The sequence below is a fragment of the Peromyscus leucopus genome, chromosome 3, assembly GCF_004664715.2.
Source record: "Peromyscus leucopus breed LL Stock chromosome 3, UCI_PerLeu_2.1, whole genome shotgun sequence".
In the NCBI taxonomy this organism is placed as follows: domain Eukaryota; kingdom Metazoa; phylum Chordata; class Mammalia; order Rodentia; family Cricetidae; genus Peromyscus; species Peromyscus leucopus.
This window is the reverse complement of record NC_051065.1, coordinates 39,377,157-39,403,420: the sequence shown is the minus strand read 5'-3', so window position 1 is coordinate 39,403,420 and position 26,264 is coordinate 39,377,157. Positions and strand designations below refer to the sequence as shown.

Here is a 26,264-nt window from a genome sequence, read left to right as displayed (position 1 = left end):
TGAAGTATAGGAGACCAACAGGCAGTTAGGCTCTTTCTGCCGAAACTATGCTTGGGTAAGAGGAAGAAAAAATCGCCTTCTGACACCCCCCTCCCAAACTCGGGCTTGACTATCCTTTCGATATTACAGTTTCCGGGTTTCTGTACAAGCAGGCTTGCTTATCCCAGCTTGATGGTGAGCCGGGGACGGTGGAGAAATGCTTTAAACCCTGGCAGCGCTGTCCTCCGGTTTCCGGATGCTGCAGGGCTCTTGCCAGCCGTGCTCCGTGAAAAACCTGCTTCTGAATGATTTCACTTCTCCGCAGTTCTGCGTGCGACAGCTCATTACCACCCGCTTCATCGCTGCTGCCAGCCACTCCTCTGCATGCCTTCCCCTCCCCCACCCCAGCACAGTGGTCATACATGGCTTGTAAAGAAATAAACTTGGACTTAAAATTCACTGCCCCCATGTCCGCCCTAGGAGTCCGGTAGCAAAGCGTCACAGCAGAGTCTGGCGAAGCGCGCCTGTCCGGTCCCCACGGCCAAGCAGCCCGACAATCTGGCCCCGCACCACTCCAGGTGGCAACCCCACGGTCTCCCTGTCAGCCTGGCTGCAGATGAGGACCCGGGCGGGGGGCAGCGTCGGGGCTGCGAGGCCTGGCTGGGAAGGGCGCGCGGAGCACCGTCGCGGTTCTGGGCTACGCGCGGGCGGGTCATAGGGACAAGTGCTGGCCGCAGGGGCTGCGGGGCGGCGGGCCTCGAGGGGCGCGGGGAGCAGCCAGCGCAGACAAAGAACGGCGCGGTCCCCGCGGCCCTCGGCTTCCCCGCGCATCCTCGCAGAAGGGCAGCTGCGGGCCCAGGGCTTCGCCTCCCCGGGCAGCCCGTCAGCCTGTCCGTCCGTGGTGACTTGTCGTTTTGCAGCGACAGAGCAGCCCTGCCCTTCCGGACCGAGCGGGACGAGGGCAGGGGATGCGTGTGAGCCGGGCGCAGCCCGAGGTGCCAGCGGAGCCCGAGGGGCGGGGACGGGAGCGGGGGCGGGGGCGCGGCTGGGACACGTGTGGCGACGGCGGGGGGGGGGGGGGAGGGGGCGGCGCCCGGGGCTTTAAGAAGGTGTGGAGGGGGCGGGCGCTTTCCCAGGCCCGGCCGAGGGGCGTCGCGCACACAGGCGGCGGCGCTGGGAGGCGGACGACAAGCTCTCCGCGCCCGCGACTCCGGCCCCGCGCTCTCGCTCCCGAGGCCCAAAGTAACTTCGGGAGCCGCGGTCTCCCGCCAACTTCCCCGCGGGCTCGATTGCCCGGAGCCGCTCGGCTCGAGCCCGCGGCCGGCTCGCCTTCCCTGCGCGTGGCTCTTCCGTGCGGGTGGCTCCAAAACTGAATGAGAGAGCGCGCGGGGCGCGCGGCGGCACGGAGCGCGGCGGCATGGAGCGCGGCTGCTGGGCGCCGCGGACTCTGGTCCTGGCCATGCTGCTGGTGGCGACACTGAGGGCGCACGCGGCCACCGGCTACTACCCGCGCTTCTCGCCCTTCTTTTTCCTGTGCACCCACCACGGGGAGCTGGAAGGGGATGGGGAGCAGGGCGAGGTGCTCATTTCCCTGCATATTGCGGGCAACCCCACCTACTACGTACCGGGACAGGAATACCATGGTAGGTACCACGGCACCCCTATGCGCCACCGTGGCCCGCGAACGCATCTTTCCATCCTCTTCCTTCTTTCCAGGGACCAGCCAGTCAGGGACCAGGACAACCCCCTACCACAGCGGGATACGCTGCCTGGGGAGACAGAACGAAGTTAGTGGAGAATGGAGTCCTGAGTTGGGATTTCAACAGTCCCCTGACACATCTTGGAATGAACTGGCGCTTATGTGACATGCCACACAAGCCCTGGGTACTGCTGCCTTTCCCCCTCACTCCCAGTTCCTGCAGCTGCCGAACCTGCGCATCTTATTTTCTTAACTCCAGTACTTGGATACCAGACTTTTGTCCCTTTCTGAGTCCCCTCTGGTGGGTCCCCAAGTGGCGCTGGGGTTGTCATTGGGCTTTTCAGGCCAGCTGCCAAGAGATTGGAGCGCTCTGGTCTGTGGCTGCCCATGCTGCCCACCAGCCCGAAAGTTCCCGCTGCTCTGCAGCCAGGAGTCCCTCGCGATCTACTGAGTGTGAGGCAGACCTCAAGAAACAGCGGCTGTTTCCAGCCCTTTATTCTTTCAAAGGGTCTTTTAAAATACCAGTAATTGATCATTTCTCTCATTCCTTTCGTCCTTTTAGCTCTGGTTAGCTGTTAGCATTGTCTGGGTGATTCTTACTAATGACTTGTATCCACACAGCTTTAACTCCCTGGTAGGGCTGCATGCCACTCGCCAAAAGCGGATCCCTCTCCAAAGGGATCATTATGCAGCCCTTCATCGAGGTTAAACATTACTCAAAAATAAAATTTAGCTACAAGAAGAATAATTTAATGTAGTGCATATATTTTTAAATCAAGTGGAATGTGAGGGAAATAAAAATATGTTTACTTTCTGTATTCATACTGAGACTTCTTCAACAATGATAGAAACCATTAAATAGGAAAATTTCCACAAAATATTTATACCTAATGAAATAGAAACTATTGTTGGGTGAACTCATGCCATCCATAGATGCTGTCTCTGATAGGCTACAGGTGTTGACATAGCAGAAGGTTATCTATGGGCGGCTGGCATTTTACATGGATTTGCATGTGAATACACAGGAGTTTTTTGTTTCAGAAAACCTTCCTATCTGCCCCCAAACACTTAGTCTAAATACATTCACCCTAGATATTTAAAACAGTGCTTTAACAACTTTCTTGTGGTGTGGTGGCTGTCTGTGGAATTTTATGAAATTAATTTCTGTAACTAGTCTCTTTAACAAACGGGCTTATTTGTATGTGCTCTTCTTCCGAGGATTATCTGGCGATTTTTCTGGGGTCGTGGAAATCTTTGAAGTGGAAGGAACATCCAATATGATGACAACCCAGACCTGACCCACAGACTGAGATTGTTGTCACTTGGTGTGACCCTAGGCAGAGGTGCTAGCTAGCCTTCTAGCTGAGAGAGTGGTAGGTCAGTGAATGAAGGCTGACCTAGAAGGTGCCACTGTCCAGTTGTGTTGGAAGCCTCTGATGACAAAGCAGTATTATCCCACACTACACAGATCCTTTGTACTGTCCCAGTCAAGAAAGCTTGAATAAAAATAAATATAAATAAATAAAAATTAAAAAATAAAAATTAAAAAAAAGCTTGAATAAGAATGCCATCTGTAGCTTTGGTTTGCTATAAAGTTAGCAGATAAACCTGAGATTGACTGTGATCACATCACTAAGCCAGGAAAGGGGTGATGTATTACTTCTAATTAGGCATTGTAGAAACAGGTCCCAGATACCCTCTTTTATGCCACCAGAAAGGGTGGAGAGATTTTATTATGTACCTTGAAAGGTCAAATTATTATAGAGAATAATGGCATTTTAAATTCACATTAAATATTATATCAAAGTTTTAGATTTGGGAACTAGCGATATAGCTCCAGGCCTTCTAATAGTTTTTCCTATAAAATGTTCTACAGGTAGGACAAATGTTTAAAACTGAAGTAATACTTACATAAGCCTTTAAATTTTAAACTTCTGGAAATGAAAAAATTATAGCATCTGTAAGAATTGACTCGCCATAGGAAAACACAATACGTTTGTGGCTGACTCATTTTGATGCATGTTGGAAGCAGAAGGTCATTTGGCCAAAAAGCCTTCTGATGTGAGGAAATCTGTAAAATACTGGCTTGAGGATTTCTTTCTAGCCTTCTAAATCTTTTAAATGCAGCACTTACATTGGGGAAAAAACTGGGTTTTCTTGGATTTCCACCGAGATCAGCGATTTGGATGAATGGTGTTTGGGTGGAGAGGTGGTAGTTTTGAGGTTTTTCCCCAAAGACTGCATTAAGACAGAGCTGCTGTGTAGAACGGTACCAATCATATACCATCAGTGGAGGCTTGTGTTGGCTGACAGTGTGTAATACAAATTATCTATTCTTGTATGAAATATGTGTATTTACAGATTTCTGTTGAAAATCTTTGATGTAACAAAGGCAGCAGTACAGTGCTGAAGAAGTTGATGCCTGTGGCAGAACTGTCAAGATTTGTAACGTTAAGTAGTAAGCCTGCCTATTTGAAGTCATGGAGCTTATTTAGTGAGTTTTCAACTCGTAACACACAGGTGGCATTAGGTATCTCCTTTCCCATCTTCCTATGTGTTTGTAAATTCTGTTATACGAGATTCTTGATGGCATTGTTAGTCATGACCAACTACGATGTCTTTTCATGAATACACCACAATGCATGGTTCAGCAAAAAGGCACCACATACTTCATGTTGGTTTAGAAAGATCTCAGAATTAGAATGATTTTGCTTTCTAGAATTTATTTTTGAGGGAGTACAAGTCCAAAATTATGTCCAGTTTCTCAATGGGATTTCCAGACTTCAAAGGAAATGAGAGCCTAGGTGGTCCAGTCACATAGCCTTTCTCTTCCCCACCACGCCCAGCTATGCTCTGTTTTTTCCCGGGAGCAGTGCAGTTCGGTGAGATGTGTGAAGGCTGAGCTGAAGTCTGCACCCTGCTCCCTGGTGGAAATACCTCTTCCTCACACACACCCTTAGGTGCATAATTACCGTGTGTCTGTAACCCTCTTCCTGTCATCCAGTCAGTTTATAGAGAATTGTAAATGTTAAATTCTCCCAGTTTTAATTAAGACTTTACAAAGATTTTCTTCCCTTTTTGCTTGGGACAACTAATATCTCTGGGGAAACAGATAATATGCTTTGGGACAGAAAGCCTTTTAAACACCCGTGAATTCATGTCAAATAAGAACCTGCCCACCATATAACTGATATTACTCAACCACCTTGGGAAGAAGAGGCCAGGCATACTATAAGAGTATCGCACACCAAAGCCAAGCATAGGTAAATGAGTCTGTCCCAATATTTCAGGACAACTGACCAGGATATGTAAATAGACTAGAATCCCTACTATTTGGTAGCATAAACCAGAGGAAGTATTTCATTTATCCATGAGGAATAGGCTCAGAAATACCGACTGAGGGGAAAACAAGGATCAGAATTTACCTCAAGTAGAATCAAATGGGTGATGTGGCTGGCGGTGAAAAGGAAAGGGAGAATTTTATTTCGTTTACTTGTCCCAGCAGCACTATCAGTAATTTTGTGATTCCATATTTCCATTCCATCATTTTTCACAAGTGATATTGTGGGGAAGGCTGGAGAATTAATTTCCTAATGCCCAGCCAGAACATTCCTTTTAAAAGGTATAATCAGGATGAAGTATTAAGGGTTCTTTGTTGTAATAATTAAAGTTATTACTTTAGTGGATATACGTGCTTTACAATCAACTGGTTGGTATTTAAAAATTTCTCTTCAAAGAAAGCATAATGTAGTGGCCTTTCAAATACAGAAATACAATCTTTTTTAGACACATATTTTGAAAACACTCCCAGGCTTCATTCCTTTTAAGGGAATGATTTTATTTGAATGAAAGTAATTGGGGTTGCTAATGTAACTACTATTGATTGGTGTATGGCTATTTTTCCTTGTTATGTTTTGGAGTCCGGAGTCAGCATGTTTTAACTGTTAAACTCATTAATCACATGCAGTTTCTAGTGAAATGTACCTGTGTACTGTGCACATATGTCTGTGAAAAGTGGGCATTTTAAAGAATTCGGATCTACTTGCCACACATTTTATCTTATTCCCTATTTTTTTACACATATTTTATTGACATAGTTACGATTTCTTTCTGAAATCATGTCAATCTTGCTTTGTGTAATTTATATTTTGTGTGTTTTAATTCCAATCTTAAGCTTTAAACAACAGGTATTTGCAATGATAATCTAAAACATCTCATTTGGATGGAACTTGAGTTCCTTCATAGCACCACAGTACTAGAAATTATTTATTTAGAATAATTCCCTTCATTTTTGTGAATATTTATTTTGAATGACTATTTTATTTAGATGTTAAAAAATAAAATATAGTTGTGCTTCTATAGTCATGAACTGCCTTACTCCAGTAAAATTTTCTTTTTATTTTTAAAGAGGATAATGTATATTTTAACAGGTTTCTAAAGTAACTATTAGTAGATTTCAAAGTTTTCATTGACTGATTTAGTTAAAAGAAAACATTTAAGAGTGATTTTTAAATTTGTTTTCACACTTGGATTGGCTTCATAGGATGATCTGTGAGCCTCATTAATTACTTATAAAGATTACACATTAGGCCACAATTTTATTCTGATAATTTATAATGCTACATTGAATAATTATTAATTATAATTAATTGTCTTCAGTCTTCCCAAGTATTTCCTTCAGAGAAGCTCCACATCTGAAAATTACGAACTGAGTGGCCAGTACTTTGTGAACATTTAATTTAAAACATTTGCAAAGTCCCTCGTGTCTTGTAGAAGCAGAAAAATTGGGGTTCTACAGAACTCAGGAGAAGAAAGAGGGTGCATCAAGACTGACTCACAGCACTCACATCAGGGGGCTCATAACTCCACCTCCAGAGGACTCTGACACCCCTGGTGTCTGGAAGCACCTGTACCCACCCACACACAGACACATAATTTAAAATAAAATCTTTTTAAAAAACAAAGATTCTTCATGACTATAGTAAGATCACTTTGAGCAGAGAGAAGAGGCTTTGACTTATGTCACTGTATTGACATAAAGCATATAAAAAGAAAATAAATGTATCTAAATTTTAATTTAAATGAAAACATTAATCTATCATCTCCTGATTAATGAAGTAAGCAAACCGAAATATACTTTCAGGCTCACCATTTTAAACAAAAACAAATTGTAGAACACATTTTCAGAAATTGGGATTGATTTTTAAATACCAAGGTCTTGCTCAGCAGTTAAGGGTCTAGATTGCTCTTGCAGAGAGCCTGCCTGAGTTCAGTTCACAGCACTCACATCAGGGGGCTCATAACTCCACCTCCAGAGGACTCTGACACCCCTGGTGTCTGGAAGCACCTGTACCCACCCACACACAGACACATAATTTAAAATAAAATCTTTTTAAAAAACAAAGATTCTTCATGATTTTAAAAGAAGAAATCTATATGCAAGACATTCCCCATGAAGTCACCTGTCTTTGGGAAGTAGCTTGGAGAGCAGTTTTATTTTTACTCTAAGTACCCCCCATGCCCAGATCATTGAGTTTTTTGAAGGGGTTGACTGCTCTGCATACTGGTTGATTAATTATTTTTTAAAATATGTGCTTCTTGAAAACTATATACATTTTTTTCTTTAAAATCTAAATCTCATAGGATTCAACCATAGAAAATAGTTTGAAGGTTGTATGTATAAAAAGTACAAATGTTGGTTTAAGGTATGAGGTTTGGCCCAGAAACATTTAAAACTCTAGTTATCCTTTAATGCCGAATGAGTTTTCTTTAGACAAACAAAGCTTTATTTTAAAAAATCCTATTGATTAAAGGATTACTTTTTATCTGCTATGCTGACAGGTTTGAAACAGCACTAATCGAGACTACTGTCCACAAGCTGAGGGACCCGAGAAGTCATGAAACTCGTCAAGAAGTGCCCTGTCCTCCATCCTGTCCACTTCCTGCCAGCTTTCCCCTGGCTTCTCTCCTCAGTTTCCGATGGCCTTGCTACTTCCCCATTATAGCCTCCTGCTTTCCTTTTCTTCTTTCTTTTTTCTCCATCATAACTGTTTTTCTTAGTTCTTTTGTCTTTTGATGCTTCAAATTTCCCCTTGTAACTGCTCCTTTTGCATGCTCTAAGTATATGCGAATGATGTCATGACATTTACATCATATATTATAGTCACTGATTATTTGCAATAACTAAAGTGGGTATGTAGGTTTATATAATGCTACCTTAGAATATCAAATTTTCTATTTTTATGACATTTACTTGCCCATTATGGTGCAATTTTTTAAACAGTAGGTTATTTCCAGTAGAAAAGCAACTGCTTTTTATACTATAAAATCTTTCAGACTCTGGGAGGTGGTGGCACACACTTTTGATCTTAGCATTCAAGGAGGCAGAGGCAGGTGGATCTCTGTGAGTTCAAGGCCAGCCTGGTCTACAGAGTGAGTTGCAGGACAGTCAGAGCTGTTATACAGAGAAACCCTGTCACAAAACAAAACAAAACAACAAAAAAACAAAAATAAAAAGAACAAAAAAAATCTTTCAGTTTGCAAGCCTGTAGTTATTTAATTCTGAGTTACCTGTTCTCACTCTGGTCAACCTGTAGAATATGAGGAGAAAGCAGACACCCTAGTACTGACTCACACCCAGCCCTGTTTCTAATGTAGGAGTAAGTCTAGTCATATTTCAGAGTTGTAGTCATTATAAAAGTGTAGCAAGATCCTGACACACAGTAGGTATGACTGAAAGCACTTTGGTCATCTGACATGATGACCCTCTATGAGATAAGAATTGTTCACCCATGCCTGTCCAATTTTGTTTTGCCAATGTGTGGCACCCCTTAAGGGAAATAATAGATTGAGCATATTGAGGGTAGTCACAAAAGTCAAAAGAAAATCTACTCTTCACCAAATGAGAAAGTGCTTCCCATCCCAAATTAATACATGACTTCCCTACAGTTAAAAGGAAGCTGAATATATAGCCTTGATCCAACCCAAACTTTTGTTGGTTTAGCCAATTCCTAACTAAAACCTTACTATTCCTGAATTATCCTTTTTAGTGGCTATAACACTCTAGATATGTGTATGTGGCTTGGTCATAGTCTGGGGAGGCTGAGAGGATAAAGACATCAGTTTAATGTATTTTATCAAATTCTATTTTATAACCTATTAAATTATGTAAAATAATTAAAAATGTAATTCTATTTCTGCTGAATTAGAACCGAAAGATACTGATTTTGACAGTAGATTCAGAGTTGTTAGATCAAAGATTGACTGAGAAACTTAAGTTCACAGTTGTCTGGTGGTAATTGGAAGGGTAGTACATTTACAATAAAAAATACACTAGTCAGGGAGGCATTGGCTCTTCAGTATATTCTTACTTGACTGTAGCAAGACTTACTTGACTGTAGCAAGATATGGATGACAAGTAATTATTAGGTTGTAGGGAAGTATGGAGTTAGATGGTCTCAATGTCAGATTCTATGATTTACCAGCTACTTAACCCAACTCCTGTCAGCAGGTCTGGGTGGTATCATCTTCTCTAGACTGTATTGGAGTAAGAGTGCCCTGATTTTAGACTTTGTAATCCTCATTTGGTGGTATACATTTATTGTTTTCACTAAAACTCCCCTTCATGTTGTTCAGGTGAATTTTGTGTTCAGTCAAATATGTCTCTCAAGTCTCTCTGAAGTATGGTCTAGTTCACTGATAGGAAATAGAAGTGGGATCTCTAGGAAGTGCTTGGTAAAATTGGCGAAAGGAATCTTTAAAATGACTCAACAGCATTACCTATTTCTCCTAGTGAAGTATGGATGCAGCAATCTTATCACATGGCCGTGTGCTAACAATGCTCACATGCTGATATTTGTACCAGCCCTGAAATAATGTTTAGGTTTCAGTATTGTAAGAAAGTACTCTTCTTTTACCTGTTGGTTGTGCTCCTTGTATTAAACTCTGAATGGCCTGATCCTCCATCGATACACTTTCAGAATATCCCTTAAAATATACTATTTATGCAAGTTTCAAAGACTTACATTTTATGTTAATGTCACTTATACTTTGGGAAAGTAACCTCTGCTTGACCCCCAATTTCTGGAATTTTTTTATATACCAACAGTTTATGTTGCTAGTTTCTTTCACTGAACTCTATTTCCTGGTATTCCTATCTCTCTAAAGTGCAGTGTCACCATATGTAAATCCTGTTGACACTTAAAACACAGTAGATTGTGACATGGTTGTAAATGTGAGTTCTGCCCCAACTTTAACCTTGTTTGTTATGGATGGCTTAGCCTCTAGGACCAAATCCAAGCCTGTCATTTCTCTAGTTTGTTCCATATTGACAGAGGAAACAGACATCCCTGCCCTACCTTCAGGAACATGCAGTCTCCCATTCGGTTCAGGCACCTTTGTTGTGAGTGCTGAGATATCCTATTGATAAGATTCAGTTCTTTTTACACTTCCTTTTCCTGTATAAACACTTCCTGCATTTTCATACTGCAAAACATGATCTGTTGTGTGCACTGGTTGTGATGGGAACTATAAGGAAATTAGTTGGTCCTCAGTTCCTAGAAAAAAATAAAAAGGGCTGAAGAGTTGGCTCAGCGATTAAGAGTACTGTGCTCACAGGGAACATGAGTTCAGCTTTTGCCAGTTACATTTTAACTGCTCAAAACTGAATGTAACCCCAGCTCCATGGGATAGCACACTTCTGGTCTCCAGACACGCATACTCATTACTTGTGTGCATATGCTCACAAGTACACACATACACATATACACAATTAAAAATAAAATAAATATTTTTAAAAAATGGATTTCCATTCCCATTCTAGGCACTGATACTTTCTGGAAAAATAAATAAAGAACTCAAGAGACTTTTGAATAATTAATAACAATACCAATAATAACTTATAACAACACTAATACTATAATATAATATAAACAACTAACAGTACCAGTTAATATGTGCCAGACACCCCATCTAAATGCCTTATGTATGTTAGTTCATGTATTTTACTATAGCATCTTGAAGTAGATACTTATATGTCCCTTTTATGGATGCAGAAACTGAGTCTCTGAGGAGTAAGTATTCTGTATATGACTTATATGCTGTTATTGACAGTTCTTAGTCCATTCTGCCCCAGAACCTATACTTTTATGCATTTAATTTTAGAAATGATGTTTATTTTATGAAAAGAGAAATAACAGAAGTAGTTAACAGTCATTTCAAGAAACAGAAAATAAAAAAAAAAACTGGAAACAAAGTTTGTTACTTTGAAGTTAGTAAATGAAGAATGCACAATCTACGCGGAAAGCTGACACCCTTGTTAAATAGACTGGACAGAAACTGTCTTCAGATAAAGCCTCGGAGAGATGCAGCTGGTATGTGTGTCCCCCAAGAGTTAATGTGCCTTCAAAATGTGCTGATAGAAAGTACAAAAAAAGTCCATTTTTGTTTACATTTATTTTTGACACTTTGAAATTGTAACTTTTAGTAAGACTTTTTAATAAGTATGATTGTGGTTTTTGTTTTTTTTTTTTGTTTTTGTTTTTTGCTTCACCAGTAGGATCTTAATATCTAAAGAATGTTAAATATTTTGATATTAGAGACAGACATTTAAGGGAATTTTGGTTGAAATTTATTTGTGATATATTCCTTTCTTTAGGAATTTGTGTTAAATGTTACCCACTTGCAGCAGACTGAGTGGCATGCCACACATCAGGGTCCTTGTTGGCAACACTTGACATTGGTTCTGCCATGACAGCCTTTCATCAAAGTCCAGATGACAGATTGATAGGAAAAAAAAAAACAGTGAAACAGCATTTGTTTTGTACTTAACGTTGCAGTTATTTTTCATACATGAATCTCTTTATCCTTGTCTCCAAAAGTCTCACCTCCTGACTGAAGGCAGAGCTCAACTCCAGGGTTGAGGTGGGCATGGGAGAGGACCGCAAAGCTGTGTCTGGTGATCAGAATCTGACCTTGCCTCAGACTTCCATTAATATGCAAATGTCCTGGTCATCGAGCCTAGCAGTTTATCCAAAGGGTTTGATGTCAGGCTTGGATTTTTTATAAGTCAACTCAAAGGGTAAGGGCCTGATTCGGTCTCGGGTTTCCTCTTGTGGAACACACAGGTTGTCGGAGGGCCTGGGGTCCATTCCTGTGTTCCCCAGGAGAGAAAAATTTACCTCCTTCAACTTCAACAACTCTGTAATAGCCTTTATTAAAATACCATAAAAACACGGAAGCATTCTGTGTTTAGGCACCTTTTCTCAAGGCTGACAAGCTCGGTTATGTCTCCTTCTGGCATTTTCTGAAGATTTGTGCTGAGCAGCAGCTCAGAATGCCATCCACGAGCTTCCTGGGAGGTGGGAAAGGAAGTCACAACATGGCTCATCAAGAGTTCTGACCTGTTATTACAAGGGTTAACCTCTTCAGAATGTTCCCTTCAAATAAGAATGGCTTATTCCAGACTGTTGACGCACTCTCAGACAATTTGTTGTGAAATATTTTAAACATGTAGGAAACTACAGTAAAAGAAACATTCAAAATTGGTGTCACTAATGAGTACCCAGAGGGTAGCCATCTGCATTTGTTGAAACAAAATACAAATATGGTTGACAGCAAACTCTTCCCATTGGTTAAAATATTCAGTGCCCCTAGAGTTGATCTGCCCAGCTTCGTTCTGCTCTTCCTTGCTCATTCTACCCCCGATAACCAGTCATTCCCAAATGTTTCTGCAATATGATGAACAGCATGGAGCCCTATCAACACGTAAGAGCAGGGAATCTTGAACAAGGTGCAGGATCAGTTGGCAACATGTAGAAACAACCAATGGAAAACTGTATAGGTTTGTAAAAGAGTATCTTGTGTATAATATGAAAGGTCCTGGAGGACATGATACTAATTGGAATAAGCTGGGAGACAAATGTGGAATTCAAAATGTTGAACTCAGAAGTAGAATGCAGCTGGGGTTACCTGAGGCAGGGTCGGGGCTCAGCTGACAATCAGATAGGAATAATTCAAGAGCTCTGCTTATATTGACAGAGGAGATAACACACACCTGAAATCTAGTGGTGGAGGGTGGGGCACAAAACTGACGGAAGAGGTCTGAGTGTCGAAAATCAGCATGGGCTGAATAGTAAGACCATATCCAAAAGAAATAAACAAGATTACTGCACACATAATTACCGTAGCTCGTAATATAGTGTATATATGCAGTGAAGTTTAAAATATGTCAATGTCTGAGACGAGCTTGTTGGCAGGACACTTGCTGCAGATGTGTAGGCCCGGAGCTTGGTTGCTGGCTACACAACAAACACCATTCACAAAAAAACGAAAAACAACTCAGAAAGGGCCTTCATGATTTTGGCTAATTTAAGACAAATAACTGTTCAGTAAGAAGGAAAAAAAAAAAAAACCGTGAAAGAGTTAGCACCAGAACGTACAGGTAGTATTAAGCATTTATTTTGCAAATATGATAATGTATCTAAACGTTTCTTGTGAAATTAGCCTAATTTAAAATTTTGTGACTTTTATCAGCTACCATAGGGAGGAAAGGATGCCAGACTGCTCTACCAGAAGCAGATTTCAAATGTGGCTAACATTGAATTAACAAACGGAAGGTAGGTGGTGTCTGGAAGGGAAGTCATGATACTGTCTCAAAGGTCCGGTAGGGAGCGTTGCTGAAGGCCTCTGACAGCAGCAAACAGGTCAGGCTTCCCACAGTCGATGTGAATCTTCTCCATCCTTTCATCTGCCATGGAATCCTACATTCAAATTCCTGGGATCACAAATCACAGTGTGCTCCCTGGGGCAGGGCAAAGGTGTCCTCTTGTTACACATAAGGATCTAGCCTAAGGGAAATGTAGCTGCCTTTGCAGTGTTGTGAAGATGTCTGGGTCTCCTGGATGTTGATTGTGGAGTTGGGATGCTTGTCTGCCTGCAGGAGCCCTGCTTCCTTCTCCTGCCCACTGTTCTTCACTAGACCACCAGGGGTCTTGCTCTCAGGTTCCTTCCTGGGAGTATAAAGGCCTTTGAGAACGCACATGGCTCTCTCTTCAGTATCACTATCAGAAACCCACCTCTGTATTCACTTGCAAATGTCAAAAGACTTCTCTCAGGACCAAAGCAGAACTTGTCACAGTGGATCTGACACTTTCTCAATGGACTTCTTAGATGTCACAGGCTCTGACTTTCTTCCTGCCTACCTGGCTGCAGTGTCTGGGGGCCAGGATTCTCTTTTCTGCTTTCTTTATCTACCCATTCTCTCCAGGACGCCATCTCTCCTAGTGCTGTAAGTGCCATCTACACATTGTTTACTCCAAACAAGTCCTCTGCCTACTGTTTGTTACTGTGACTTAATGTCTGCACTTGGCTGACTGCCCAGAGCTTCCTGCATCTCTCTTTCATGACATACCTTCACAGGCTCTTTCTGGAGTCTCCCCAACCCTCCAAACGTCAGCTTGCTCTCTGGAGATGTTCATTCCCCCAATCATTGTCCAATGCCCCACATCTGACCCCCCTCAAAGGCTTCCTGGTTGTATATTACAACCCTCAGAGTCTGCCCTTACTCTGCCACCTCTCATCTGGCTACCACAACCAGCTTCTTCTCACCCTCCTTGCCTCTGGCTTGTGCTCCATGGGGTATCTAGCTAGGACCAGGCTGATGCTGTTCTTTGCTGCATACTGTCTACCAGGTTACCTCGGACAGCCCTATACCTTTGCCTTCTTACCCAGCATTCCATTCAGTTTGCCATTTTACCAGCACAATTGCCAGAATTTGAATAATAAATTATAAGGTAATTTTATCTATATCTTTTGTTCCTCCTATCTCCTAGAGAAAAAGATAAAAAGCCCTTTGCATGATGTGACCTACAGGACTTGCAGTTCTGTTTAGCATGCACATCCCAGGATAACCTCACATTAGTTCTTTGTAATTCCAGCCGTAGTTAGCTGTCACCCTGGTGAGACCTCCCCTGGCCACACTACACAGAGCTGCAGTCTCCTTCTTCCTAGTGGCCATGTTTCCATTGGCTGCTTTATTTCTCTTTGCTAGACATGTCCTTGAACAAAAGTCATGTGTAGGATTCCTTTAAGAGTTATAATTGCCAGTGATAATTCCAAAAAGTAATTAAAAAGATCTTTTATGAAGATGGATTTGGATGTACAGTTTCTGCTTTGGCTGTTTGAATGGACGACATCAATGTTTAACAGATTTGAAAAGCCTATTTCCACTTTCCCATCCTCCGTAGGACAAAGTTCTCATGACTTCTGTGAGACTACGCAAGACTATTTATAGTAGCTGTTGGACTGGCTTCGTTTTAACTATATGTTAGTATATCCCAAATGTTCTCATAGCAATTAGTAACTACAATTATTAATAGAAACCATAATGGATTTTAAGTCCTTCTTCCCAGAAGCTTCTTCTCTGTGCTGTACCATAAATAAATCTGAAGCAATCTTCATGAATGGGTAGATAGCTTTTATTTAAATTTTTATCTGAATAGGAATAAATAATGAAAGGCAAACTAAAATAGTTTCAACAGATATGCAACAACCTTATATAAAACACATAAAAATAACAACCTAGAAGCTGTACTAAAAGTTCATCCTCTAAGGAAAATCTTTTTGACTAGAGATAATTGTCTAGAGTGATGAGCAGCTGAGATGTGTGTTCTATGCTTTTGCATCAATGAATTAACCCCTTGGTCCCTAAGCTTTGTGGCTTTGAGCCAGTGACTCTTGCCTTATCTGTTAAATCCTTTGCTTATTTTTCATTTTAAGAAATTATTTGATAGTTTCATCCATTTCTGTGATGAATTTTAGCTGATTTCACCATCTAGTCCCCTCTCTCTTCCATCCTATGCCCCTGCTGCAATGTCTCTTTTTAATGTGTCTCCCTCCAGCTCGAATCCTCCCATTGTGGGTGCGTGCACGTGTGTGTGTGTGTGTGTGTGTGTGTGTGTGTGCACGTGACAGAGAGAGAGAGAAGAGAGAGAGAGAGAGAGAGAGAGAGAGAGACTGAGCTTAGTTAGCTTCTTGCTCAAGTGTTGGTGGACCGTTATTTTCTGGACCAAGGGCTGCATACACCACTGAAGAAAATGTCACCCCTCGCCCAACAGTCATTATCTGCCAATAGGATCAGAGAGGGGGATGGGGCCTTATGAGTTCCTCCACTATGCTTTTAAGTATTGATTTTAATAACTTGCAGGTAATGTTAGCAATCCTTTGTGATATATTCTGTAAGTATTTCACCAGTTTTCCTATATGGATTTATTTTTATATAATCAGGGGAACATGGACTTGTCTTATATGTGTTTCTGCTTAGATAGGGTAATAGATGTACATTGTTACTTCGTTAATGTTGGACTCATAGTCAAAAGCACAGTGACTCAGCCTGAATGTGCCGCCTCTGTAATGTGTCACAGCCTTGCTGTTCTTAGAGCACTGGACAGAGCTACAGCTCCATCTTGGGAGTCCATTTACACATTGAAATCATCAAAGGAACCCCCAGGAGACAAGTGGTAGCAAAAAGATTGTGAAAATGATACTTGTTTACAGTTTTATAATCTTTATAACATTGAAGTCAGAATCCTCTGTTTACTGTGTTGGAAAAGAATGTTCTATGTATTGCACAAAGAAGCACTCAAACAAAACAAAAGGAAACACAATTTCCCTCTGCAAAAAGGGTGTGTTGCTGCCCACACTGAGCCAGCAAGTACATGAGACAGGAAGTTCACTTAGGTTTTCTTCTAACACAGGTGGTGACTGTGTCTCCCACTGATGGGAGTTGGAACTCAATCTGCCATTTGGCTGCTTAGTAATTGGTGTGAAGGAAATGAAGGAAATGGGGAGGGACCATCAGCTCCTGTTCATCATATTTTGGGAACACAGCAGGACCTCTGTATAAACAAAGCTTCACTGAGTGGGAGAGTCTAAAAGTTTTAAGTTCCTTTATGTAAGTTTTTCAAGATGGGAGAGATATGGAATATTGGCCCTTGACAGGCTAGCCACCTTTGATAGAACTTTTTGTTTTTTTTTTTTTTTTTTGGTTTTTTTTTTGGTTTTTCGAGACAGGGTTTCTCTGTGTAGCTTTGCGCCTTTCCTGGAACTCACTTGGTAGCCCAGGCTGGCCTTCAACTCACAGAGATCCGCCTGGCTCTGCTTCCTGAGTGCTGGGATTAAAGGCGTGCGCCACCACCGCCCGGCTTGTATATGAACTTAAAAGAGGAGGCAGCTTTGTTTGGCCTCAGTCGGGAATGTATGTGTTGGGACCTCAATTTTATTTTGTCCACAGATGACTAAGAAAGGACCATGGGATTTGATTTGATGCTGGAATTCTAAGTAAATTTACAAACCAGAAGCTTGTTCATAAGAATGGACAGTACATTCCACTGTGAAAATCACACAGGCCGAGTCCTCTTCCTTTCAAGTGATAACTTCTTCTAGTCCCCCCTTTTTATATGTGAAGTGTCACGGGGAGGTGGTGACAGACAAGGCCATGTGTATTGTAGTGCGCTTATTTTGGTCTTGTGTTTTCTGACTTCAGTTTTATAAAGACTACTGAAAGGTTCTCATATCCTTTCTCCTTTTTCAGAGGACCTAACTTAATAGCATATAAATATTTAAAACACATGAAATAAAACTGTCTAACATAAGTATATTTTATTAACATTAGTATACATAGTAAGGGGCTCATTATAGTTCCATACACATATAGAGTGTGTAATGTGTTTGGACCTTGCTTGCCTTTCCTTGCCCCTCTCTCCCACGGATCTCCTTCACCCCCTAACTAGTCCTCCTGTTGTTCTCAAGTGTTTGTGTTTGTGTCTGTGTGACCTAATGAGTTTTCTTAGGGTTGACCACATGAACATGGGTGGGCTTCATTTACTGGGACGAGGACATTTTACCTGTACCACAGAAGAAAATGTCTTGTTCTTCTCCAGCTACCACCAACTGCCAGTAGATCCTGAAGTAGGGGTGGGGTCTCATGAGCCCCCCCTCCACAGTAGATTGTTGATGTGACACAGCGTTACACAAGTCTTGTGAGATCACCCCAGCTGCTGAGTCATGAGTGCAGCTGCCACGCCCAGAAGACAGCACTCCACAACACCACACGCTTCTCTTCTCTTCTTTGTAAAATTCGTTTGTTTTGATATGTATGGGTGTTTTGAGCACCACTTGCCTGCAGGGCTCATGGAGGCCAGAAGAGGATATCAGGTCCCCTGGGTCTAGAATTGCAGATGGTTGAGAGCAGCCGTGTGAGCCTGGGGATTGAATGTGGATCCTTGTGCTCTTTACCATTGAGCCTTCTCTCCAGCCCCTGGCCTTATATTCTTTCTGCCCCATCTGTGATGTTCCCTGGCTACGAGGGGTTGGTATAGATGTCCATTCAGGGATTAGTACTCAGCAGTCACTGATTCTCAGCACTTACCAATTATGAGTCTCTATACTAAGCACTGCCCACTACAGAGAGAGCTTCTCTGACCAGAGCTACCAGCAGCTCTAATCTACACAGAGAAAATAAATGTTTGTAGAAGGCAGTTTGGCAGGAACAAGCCTGTTTAGCCTAACAGCAGTGGTAGCTCCCCACTAAGCAGCCTCCCTTATGCTGTGAGTAGCAGGAGCCACTGACAGCCTCTGTTCACTGGAGAGTTGTGTCCTGAAAATCTGTTTTAGTTTCAAGCTGAACAGTCACCTGGGGCCTCACTCCTGGTCCATCTTGGGGGTCTGGTGGGTGAAGAGCATAGGAGTTGCCTTAGAAAGTACAACTAGTTCACAGGTCTCTACATTACCCCTCACTCCAGTTCCACGGGAAGGGACTAATGTGGTCAGGTGGCCCTGACTCCAGTTCCACAGGAAGGGACTGATGTGGACAGGTGGCCCTGACTCCAGTTCCACGGGAAGGGACTGATGTGGACAGGTGGCCCTGACTCCAGTTCCACGGGAAGGGACTGATGTGGACAGGTGGCCCTGACTCCAGTTCCACGGGAAGGGACTGATGTGGACAGGTGGCCCTGACTCCAGTTCCACGGGAAGGGACTGATGTGGACAGGTGGCCCTGACTCCAGTTCCACGGGAAGGGACTGATGTGGACAGGTGGCCCTGACTCCAGTTCCACGGGAAGGGACTGATGTGGACAGGTGGCCCTGACTCCAGTTCCACGGGAAGGGACTGATGTGGACAGGTGGCCCTGACTCCAGTTCCACGGGAAGGGACTGATGTGGACAGGTGGCCCTGACTCCAGTTCCACGGGAAGGGACTGATGTGGACAGGTGGCCCTGACTCCAGTTCCACGGGAAGGGACTGATGTGAACATGTGCACAGGGTAATGAGACTTGAAGAGGGAGAGCAGAGCTGGAGAACTAGTGAGAGCAGGGAGGCGGCCTGGGCAAGAGAAGGCTTTGTGTTTCGTCCAGATGGGTTGGAATTCTGCTCCACCACACTATGCTTTCCACCTGTGCGACAGCACCCATCTCTTAGTGTGAGTGGAGGACATCCATTCCACATGGCATATGCTCCATGAATGGGAATTGTTACCAGAGCACTGCCAACAAGGTGGCTTTGAAACTACAGGACACAGGACTGAATTGGGCTTGGGTGCTTGGGTGTGGGTACAGAAGAGACTCCAGGTAGAAGTAGTTAGTGGCAGTTTGGAAGAACAACCGTTTTGGAAACACATGAAGGTTCCCGTGGGAAGGTTCTGGATTCATTTTGCTGTATTATTTTCCTGGGGGAAAAGATGTGTAAGTTACTATAGGACAACCTTTTAATAGTGGGTGGCTTCTTTTGTTCATTTAATGCCTGTATCTGGGAATGAAGGACGCCAAGAAGCCTGGTTTCTGGACAGTTACAGTTGCCAGTACTTTCCTAGTGCACTTATTTCTAATCCTGGCTAGTCTAGCTGGTGGTACAAAACACAACCACTACACCCTAGCCATTCAGCTGGGTGCTACAACACCACAATGCCTTTTAAAAGTATATATTTTGTATCTTTAATGTTACAGTCTGTGCAAAAATTAAATTAATTTTTCTTCATAAGTTCTCAGTGTAAGATCGTAAGGTTATAGAAATAATTCAAATTCTAAGAATAGGAAAAGAACAAAGACCGTGGTTTGGCTAAGTTTTTACTATGCCCTTATTTAAACAATTTAGAATTTTAATTTAGGGGTATAAAATAAAATCTTTTCTAAATATTGAACACCGTTGACACAAATGCTCTAGATTTCCAGATTTAATTGAAACAAAGGGCTCTGCTGTGTCAGTAGCAGAAGAGAAAAAGGATTGCACTGATCCAAGCAGCTAATCATGGAAATACACAAATAAATGGGTTATCACTACTGATACTGACATTAATTTCCTATGCCCAATGGCCTATTTAGAATAGACTCCTAGCTTCTAAGATACAAAGGTTTCAAGGACTGAAGTATATCACACACGTTTAAAACATACAAAAATGATGGTTTTATTATATTGTTTCCATCGGAAAATTGTGGTTTTTATGAGGGTGATGCTGTAACATCCTGACTTATTTATTCAAATTGTCATTTTAAAAGGCCACACAATAATGTATTTTCTACTGCATATGTTGATGAAATTGCTCAGGGCAACCATTTCCTTCTTGAGGACAAAGGCACTTCATTTGTTTTGAGTTCTTTTCAGACCATATTGAGATGTATTAATGCATTCCCTTTCTTTGATGCACTTGTGCTATGGATATATTGTGAGCACCACTTTTAAAAATCTGTATTATTTTGATTTAAAAATACACATTATAATGTTTGAAAATTCTTGGCCCCAAGGTATACACAAGAAACAAAAGTTCTCTGGGCCCAAGTTTAGCACAGTGAATTCCCATGAAAATGTGTTTGGAGCAACACTTTTTTATACAATATAGTGTCATGCAGTTTTCAGTATTGTTTTATAGAAATTATTTTATTTGTTATTCATGAATGTATAAGGCAGTAATAATATTTGTGTACCTATGTGTATGTGAGGTGTGTGTGTGTGTGTATGTGAGGTGTGTGTGTGTGTGTGTGTGTGTGTGTGTTTGTGTGTGTGTATGTTCTTGTGTGTGGATATGCAGGTGGAGGCCAGAAGACATTGGGTATCTTCCCTTATTGCTTTCCACCTTACATCTTGAGATAGATCTTTAGTTTTCTTACTAAACTGGTAGATTACAGATTTCACTATATTGTCTGTCAGGGAGCTCTGGAGATCCTATCTCTACTCTCATGGCACTGAAATCATGGGCTCTTGCCACTGGGCCTAGCATGAGTTCTGGGGATGCAAACTCAGATTTTCTTGCTTGAGCAGCAGACATTTTACCCACTGATCCATCTCCTTAGTCCCAAGATGATATTCAAATATAGATGTTTTACACAGAACATAGTATGAAGAAGCGACTCCCCAAGGTCACAGTGCTAAGCAAAATTTAAAACAGAGGAGCCTGGGTTTGCAATCCTGAGTTACCTTTGCTGTGTCAGCCTCAAATAATCAATCGATCAATCAATCAAACAATCAAAGAATGTGCCATCAGCAGCGTATTATATGTTTGTATTTCTTTGCCTTTGAGCTTCTAAGACTGCCATTCCTGCTAGGCATGAGTCATCTGGTGAACCATGTATTTCCTTTTCTTTTAGGCATTTTCTTGCCAATTTCTTTTTGTTTATTAGCGCCACAAAATATAAATTACTGAAAATGGGGTCAGAGGACCTTAGTTCATCAGCCTTTTGATTTCTAAGCTCCACATTAGCTGCTCCACAGATAAAGCTGAGACAGGTCAGCCTCTCTCTGGGATGGTCAGTGGCCAACCAAAGCTTTAAAATTGGTTTTGAGTTTCTTAAACTTTAAAGCTTGCAAAAAATACAATGTTTGAGGGGAGAAGCTTGTTTTCATTAGGACCTGTTTTCTCTCACAGTTGTCCTTGCTTACCATAGCCAAGTGCGAAGCCTAAGGGGCTTGCTTTCTGACCGGTGTGTTTAAACGCCTGTTCATTAGCACTAGTTGAAACCGGCATCATGGACAGTCTCTTGAAGAGTGTCATCTGTGCTGATGGTTTCACAGGGTCCTGTGAGACCAAGAGTTCTGACTTGTGAACGGAGTAGAGCTGTCATTTATCTCAGTGAAAAACAGCCAGGAAAAGAGGTACAAAAGGGTAATCAGGAACTAACTTTAAGGGAATTGTTGAACACATATGCTAAAAATCTTGTCTTTGGCATAATTCAAGCCCTATGCCAAACCTACAAAGGATTCATGAAGTCTTAGCACAGAAGTTGGTGACCAGGAAACACATATGTGCTATAAACTGGAAGTCTATCGTGACTGCGCTCTAGAATAAGAGAATGTTGGTTGAGTATAAGTGCACTATTGGGCACTTATATTGGGCACTTAATATGCACCATCATGCCTTAGTGAATACTTGTGTGAATACTGTGAGACAGGTGTTTTTCTGCCCAGTGGAGAGGACAGGATTGTAAAGAGCTTCATCTCTGTGTGGACTTTGTTGGCAGAGTGAGAAGTTGAGCATCAGCAGCTCTCCAGAGCCTCATACTCATGTTCAGCCTGTGAACACATTGTATTCCTTGTGTACAGGTGAGGGAGGCAGATTTGGGAGAGGCAGGTTCACATCCAGGAATCTTAAGTCGAAGGTTGGCTCTGGAGGATGCTGCCCTCCTGCTTCCAGTACTCAGGGATGACTGTGCCCTATATTACCATCCTCCAGGCCACCTCTAATGCCTTTTAAAATCCTCTATTAAGGTATTTATTGTGCTTTTATGAGGATTTTCTGCAGATTTAATGTGTTTCCTGTGTCACACAGACATGTGATTGTTACTTAGCCAACAATACATGAAGATTCGAAGTCTAAAAGCCCCCATCTGAAAACATCCAAATACATGTAAACCTAATACAGGTGTGTATGCATGTGAGGGGAGGGGGTCAAGGGCATTCAGGAAGCTGGACCCCCAAATGGAGATAAGCAGAAGTCACAGCAAGGTCCTGCTCTTCAGTGTGTGTGTGTGTGTGTGTGTGTGTGTGTGTGTATGAGAGAGACAGAGACAGAGGGAGACAGAGAGACAGGGGAGGGGAGAGAGATCGATTGAGATTCAGTTCAAACAGATTGACTACATCAAGTAATTTGAACTCCCTAGGAATATCTCTACTCTCTTTATATTACAATCATGCAATGCAGCTTTATTAGACATACAATGTTGTCTTATGAATGTTACATATAAGTTAATACAACAAAAACCAACCGTACTGAGATTGAGGTGACCCCTTAGAATTAGATAACACTTTATTGTAATTAAAAGTCAGAGGACATACTTTTTTTTTTTTTTTTTTTTTTTTGGTTTTTCGAGACAGGGTTTCTCTGTGTAGCTTTGCGCCTTTCCTGGAGCTCACTTGGTAGCCCAGGCTGGCCTTGAACTCACAGAGATCCGCCTGGCTCTGCCTCCCGAGTGCTGGGATTAAAGGCGTGCGCCACCAACGTCCGGCTTTCTTTTCTTTCTTTTTTTTTTTTTTTTTTTAGGACATACTTTTTTAGCTTCAACCCCACAGGTAAGTGTTATGACACCAGCCATTTTTTTTGTTCAGCAAACTATATATAAAAGAATAACTTGTTTTCCTTCACAGATTCATTATTTCCTGGAGTTCTGAGACAAGTTGAAAAGTCTTCTCTCACTTGAGACCTTTCAGCTGTGGTTTCTGTGGTCTGTTTTCTGATGAGAACGGCGTAATGAGCGTGAGCGAGCCCTCGTGTCCCAGGTGGCGTCTTCGCGGCGCCTGTCCTTTGTCCTTCCGTAGCTCCTAAGTGTTCCTTCTGCTTCGTGGTGAGAGTCTCAGTTCCTCTTATCCAGGCTCATACTTCCGATCCCAAATATGAAAGAGTAATTTTTGTTTGACTTAGAAAGGTGCGGTGGGGTCTGGACTGGTATTTTGTAAAGACACCAAAATACCAGTCCAGACCCCACCGCACCTTCCTGTTTTCCTTGGACTGTCGTTTTTAAGCGCATGCTGTGGAGTTGCTAGCCGTCCTTCGCTAACTCCCTAGTGGCTCCATTCTTTATCATCTGCCTGGAACAACAGACCTGTCTTTAACCTAGCCACCTCCTTTTCAAGGCTATATTGAAATCTTAGCACCTCAAAAGCCTTTTTAAACCAATGATAACAGCCCCTTTGGGGAGAAGACGTAAATGTGGGTTTTTTTAGTTATAGTGTATCTTCATATCATAACTATACTTCTATTCAAAGATTATAGTTTATCAGTGTGATCTCTAATTTAAAAGTTTGAAACCAAGCCACAAAGAGATTATATATATATATATATACATATATATACATATATGTAATATATATATATATATATATATATATATATATATATTCACTGTGTACATTTGAATTATACCTAGAAATCTTCTGTAAACAAGTCCTTCTTTGTCACATTAACTGAACACACATTTTTCTGGTCAGATTCTTTAATTTTTAATTTTGTTTTTGTTTTTGTTTTTCAAGACAGGGTTTCTTTATGTAGTTTTGGTGCCTGTCCTGGATCTCATTCTGTAGCCCAGGCTGGCTTTGAACTCACAGAGGCCACAGAGGCCTGGCTCTGCCTCCTGAGTGCTGGGATTAAAGGCGTGCTAATTTTTAATTTTTATTTTATTTATTTTTTATACTTCTCTCATACATTACATCCCAACAGCAGTTTCCCTCCCTCCACACCTCCAGTCCTAGATCCACTCCTCCTCCATTCCCTTAAAAAACAAACCAGACCTCCCAGGGATATCAACTGAACGTGACATAACAGATTACAATAAGACTAGGCACAGTCTCTCCCATCAGGGCTGGACAAAATAACCTAGTAGGCAGAGAAGGGTACAAAGCTCAGGCAAAGGAATCAGAGATTCCCCTGCTCTCACTGTTAGGAGTCCCTCAAGAACACACAGGTACACAACTGTAGGTCTACGCAGAGGTCCTGGCTCAGATGTGTGCAGGCTCTGTGATTGCTACTTCAGCCTCTGTGAGCCCCCATGAGCCCTGATTAATTGATTCTGTGGACTGTGTTTATGTGGTGTCCTCCACCCCGCTGGCTGCTACAACCCTTCCTCTCCCTCTTCTTCCGGGTTCCCCTGGCTCTACCTAGTATTTGGCTGTGGGTCTGTTCCTATCAGTTTCTGGATGAAACCTCTCTGATGATAATTGGGCGAGGCACCCATCTATGATTATAGCAGAATATCATTAGGAATCATTTCATTGACTTTTTTTTTTTTCCAGTCATGTTTGGTTCTATTTTGGGTTGGTCTCTGGGCTGTCCAGTCTCTGGTTACTGGCCATCCAGGAGCTCCCTCTCATGGCATGGGCCTCAGGTTGGACTGTTGGGGGATTTATTAAGGCAACTCCATGTAGATAAAAAGAAGATTGATTTTGGGATAACTTACAGCCAGTAAAGGGGTTGATTACAGGATCCGGGAAAGATGAGATTTAGTCCAGCCGGGTTCTCTGGAGAACTCTGTCTGCTTGGTCTACCATCCAGCATCCAGGATCACAAGGAACCAAGAGAGCCAGCACATCCAGATCTCGGGTCTTAAGGGCTCCCATCTCGGTCCCACCTCAGGGGCAGGTCATAGGTAGGCATTGTAATTACTGGAAGCCTCACTAGGGGTAGTACTTCCAAGTCAAGGCTAGAACAGCTACCCACTACATCTCCCCCTTTTGTCTAAATAAGGAAGTTCTAACCTAATACAAAACTGTATACAATAGGAATGATTATAAAATATTGTCCAGGAGGAATAAGGGATAGTGACCTAGATAAGATAAGATACAACCAACACGAACAACATCAAACAAGAAACACATACTAAAATCCAGAGAAGTCTGGAACATAGGTAAATGGCATGTTACAGAGATCATTCCAAAAGGTGTCCTATCCTAAAGAACCTAAATCTAATACTTAATATGTTCTAGCTAAAATACAAGAAGACTGTAACTATAACTGTTAGTCTTCAATCCCATCAAAGACTTGAGGAGGAATATAATAATACCCGAGAAACGGGAGAAGGATGAAAGCAACTTTGGGGAGTCTTTTGAGAGTAGAAAGAGACAGCTGACAGCCTGGACAATCACCTGAAGTTTCTCAGCATCATTGGTGCATTCAAATTGGCTACAGGCCTAGAGTATCTGTCAGACCATTTTACTGTCAACAGTTGAGGCAAGGGCAGTTCTTTGCCCAGTAGGCCATTTTGTGCCAAGGTGAAGACAAACTTCCAAAAGGAAATGTCTCAGAAGCCAAACATTCTCTCGGGATCAGATTGGTGCTGCCAGGAACAATTGTGTCTCACATTAACAGAATTTCAAGTTATCAAAACATTTAAATGCCATATTCCCCAGGTCTATGAAGTGTTTGAAGACTATCTATCCATCCGACATATGTTTCTGTAAGTGTGGCTAACCTAACTAACATAATGATAGAGATGACAAGCGTAGGTGACTATAAATCTATAAGTCTTATCTACCTAAATAACCTAAGGACTAAGACTTCACGTAAACAGGGTAAAACAGTCTGTAAGCAAATGTACAGCAAAAGGACAATGAC

General features: G+C 42.2%; 1 protein-coding gene across 3 annotated transcripts in view; it reads left to right on the top strand.

Moving 5' to 3' along the window:
• The first annotated feature begins 1,105 nt into the window (after window positions 1-1,105).
• Window positions 1,106-26,264, top strand: part of Reln (reelin) — a 457,868-nt gene continuing 432,709 nt past the window's right edge. For all 3 annotated transcript variants that reach the window (XM_028890934.2, XM_037203573.1, XM_028890933.2), the window contains exon 1: window positions 1,106-1,622. In XM_028890934.2, coding sequence (XP_028746767.1) covers window positions 1,397-1,622 — 226 coding nt within the window. In that variant the 5' untranslated portion in view covers window positions 1,106-1,396. The remainder of the gene's footprint in view (window positions 1,623-26,264) is intronic.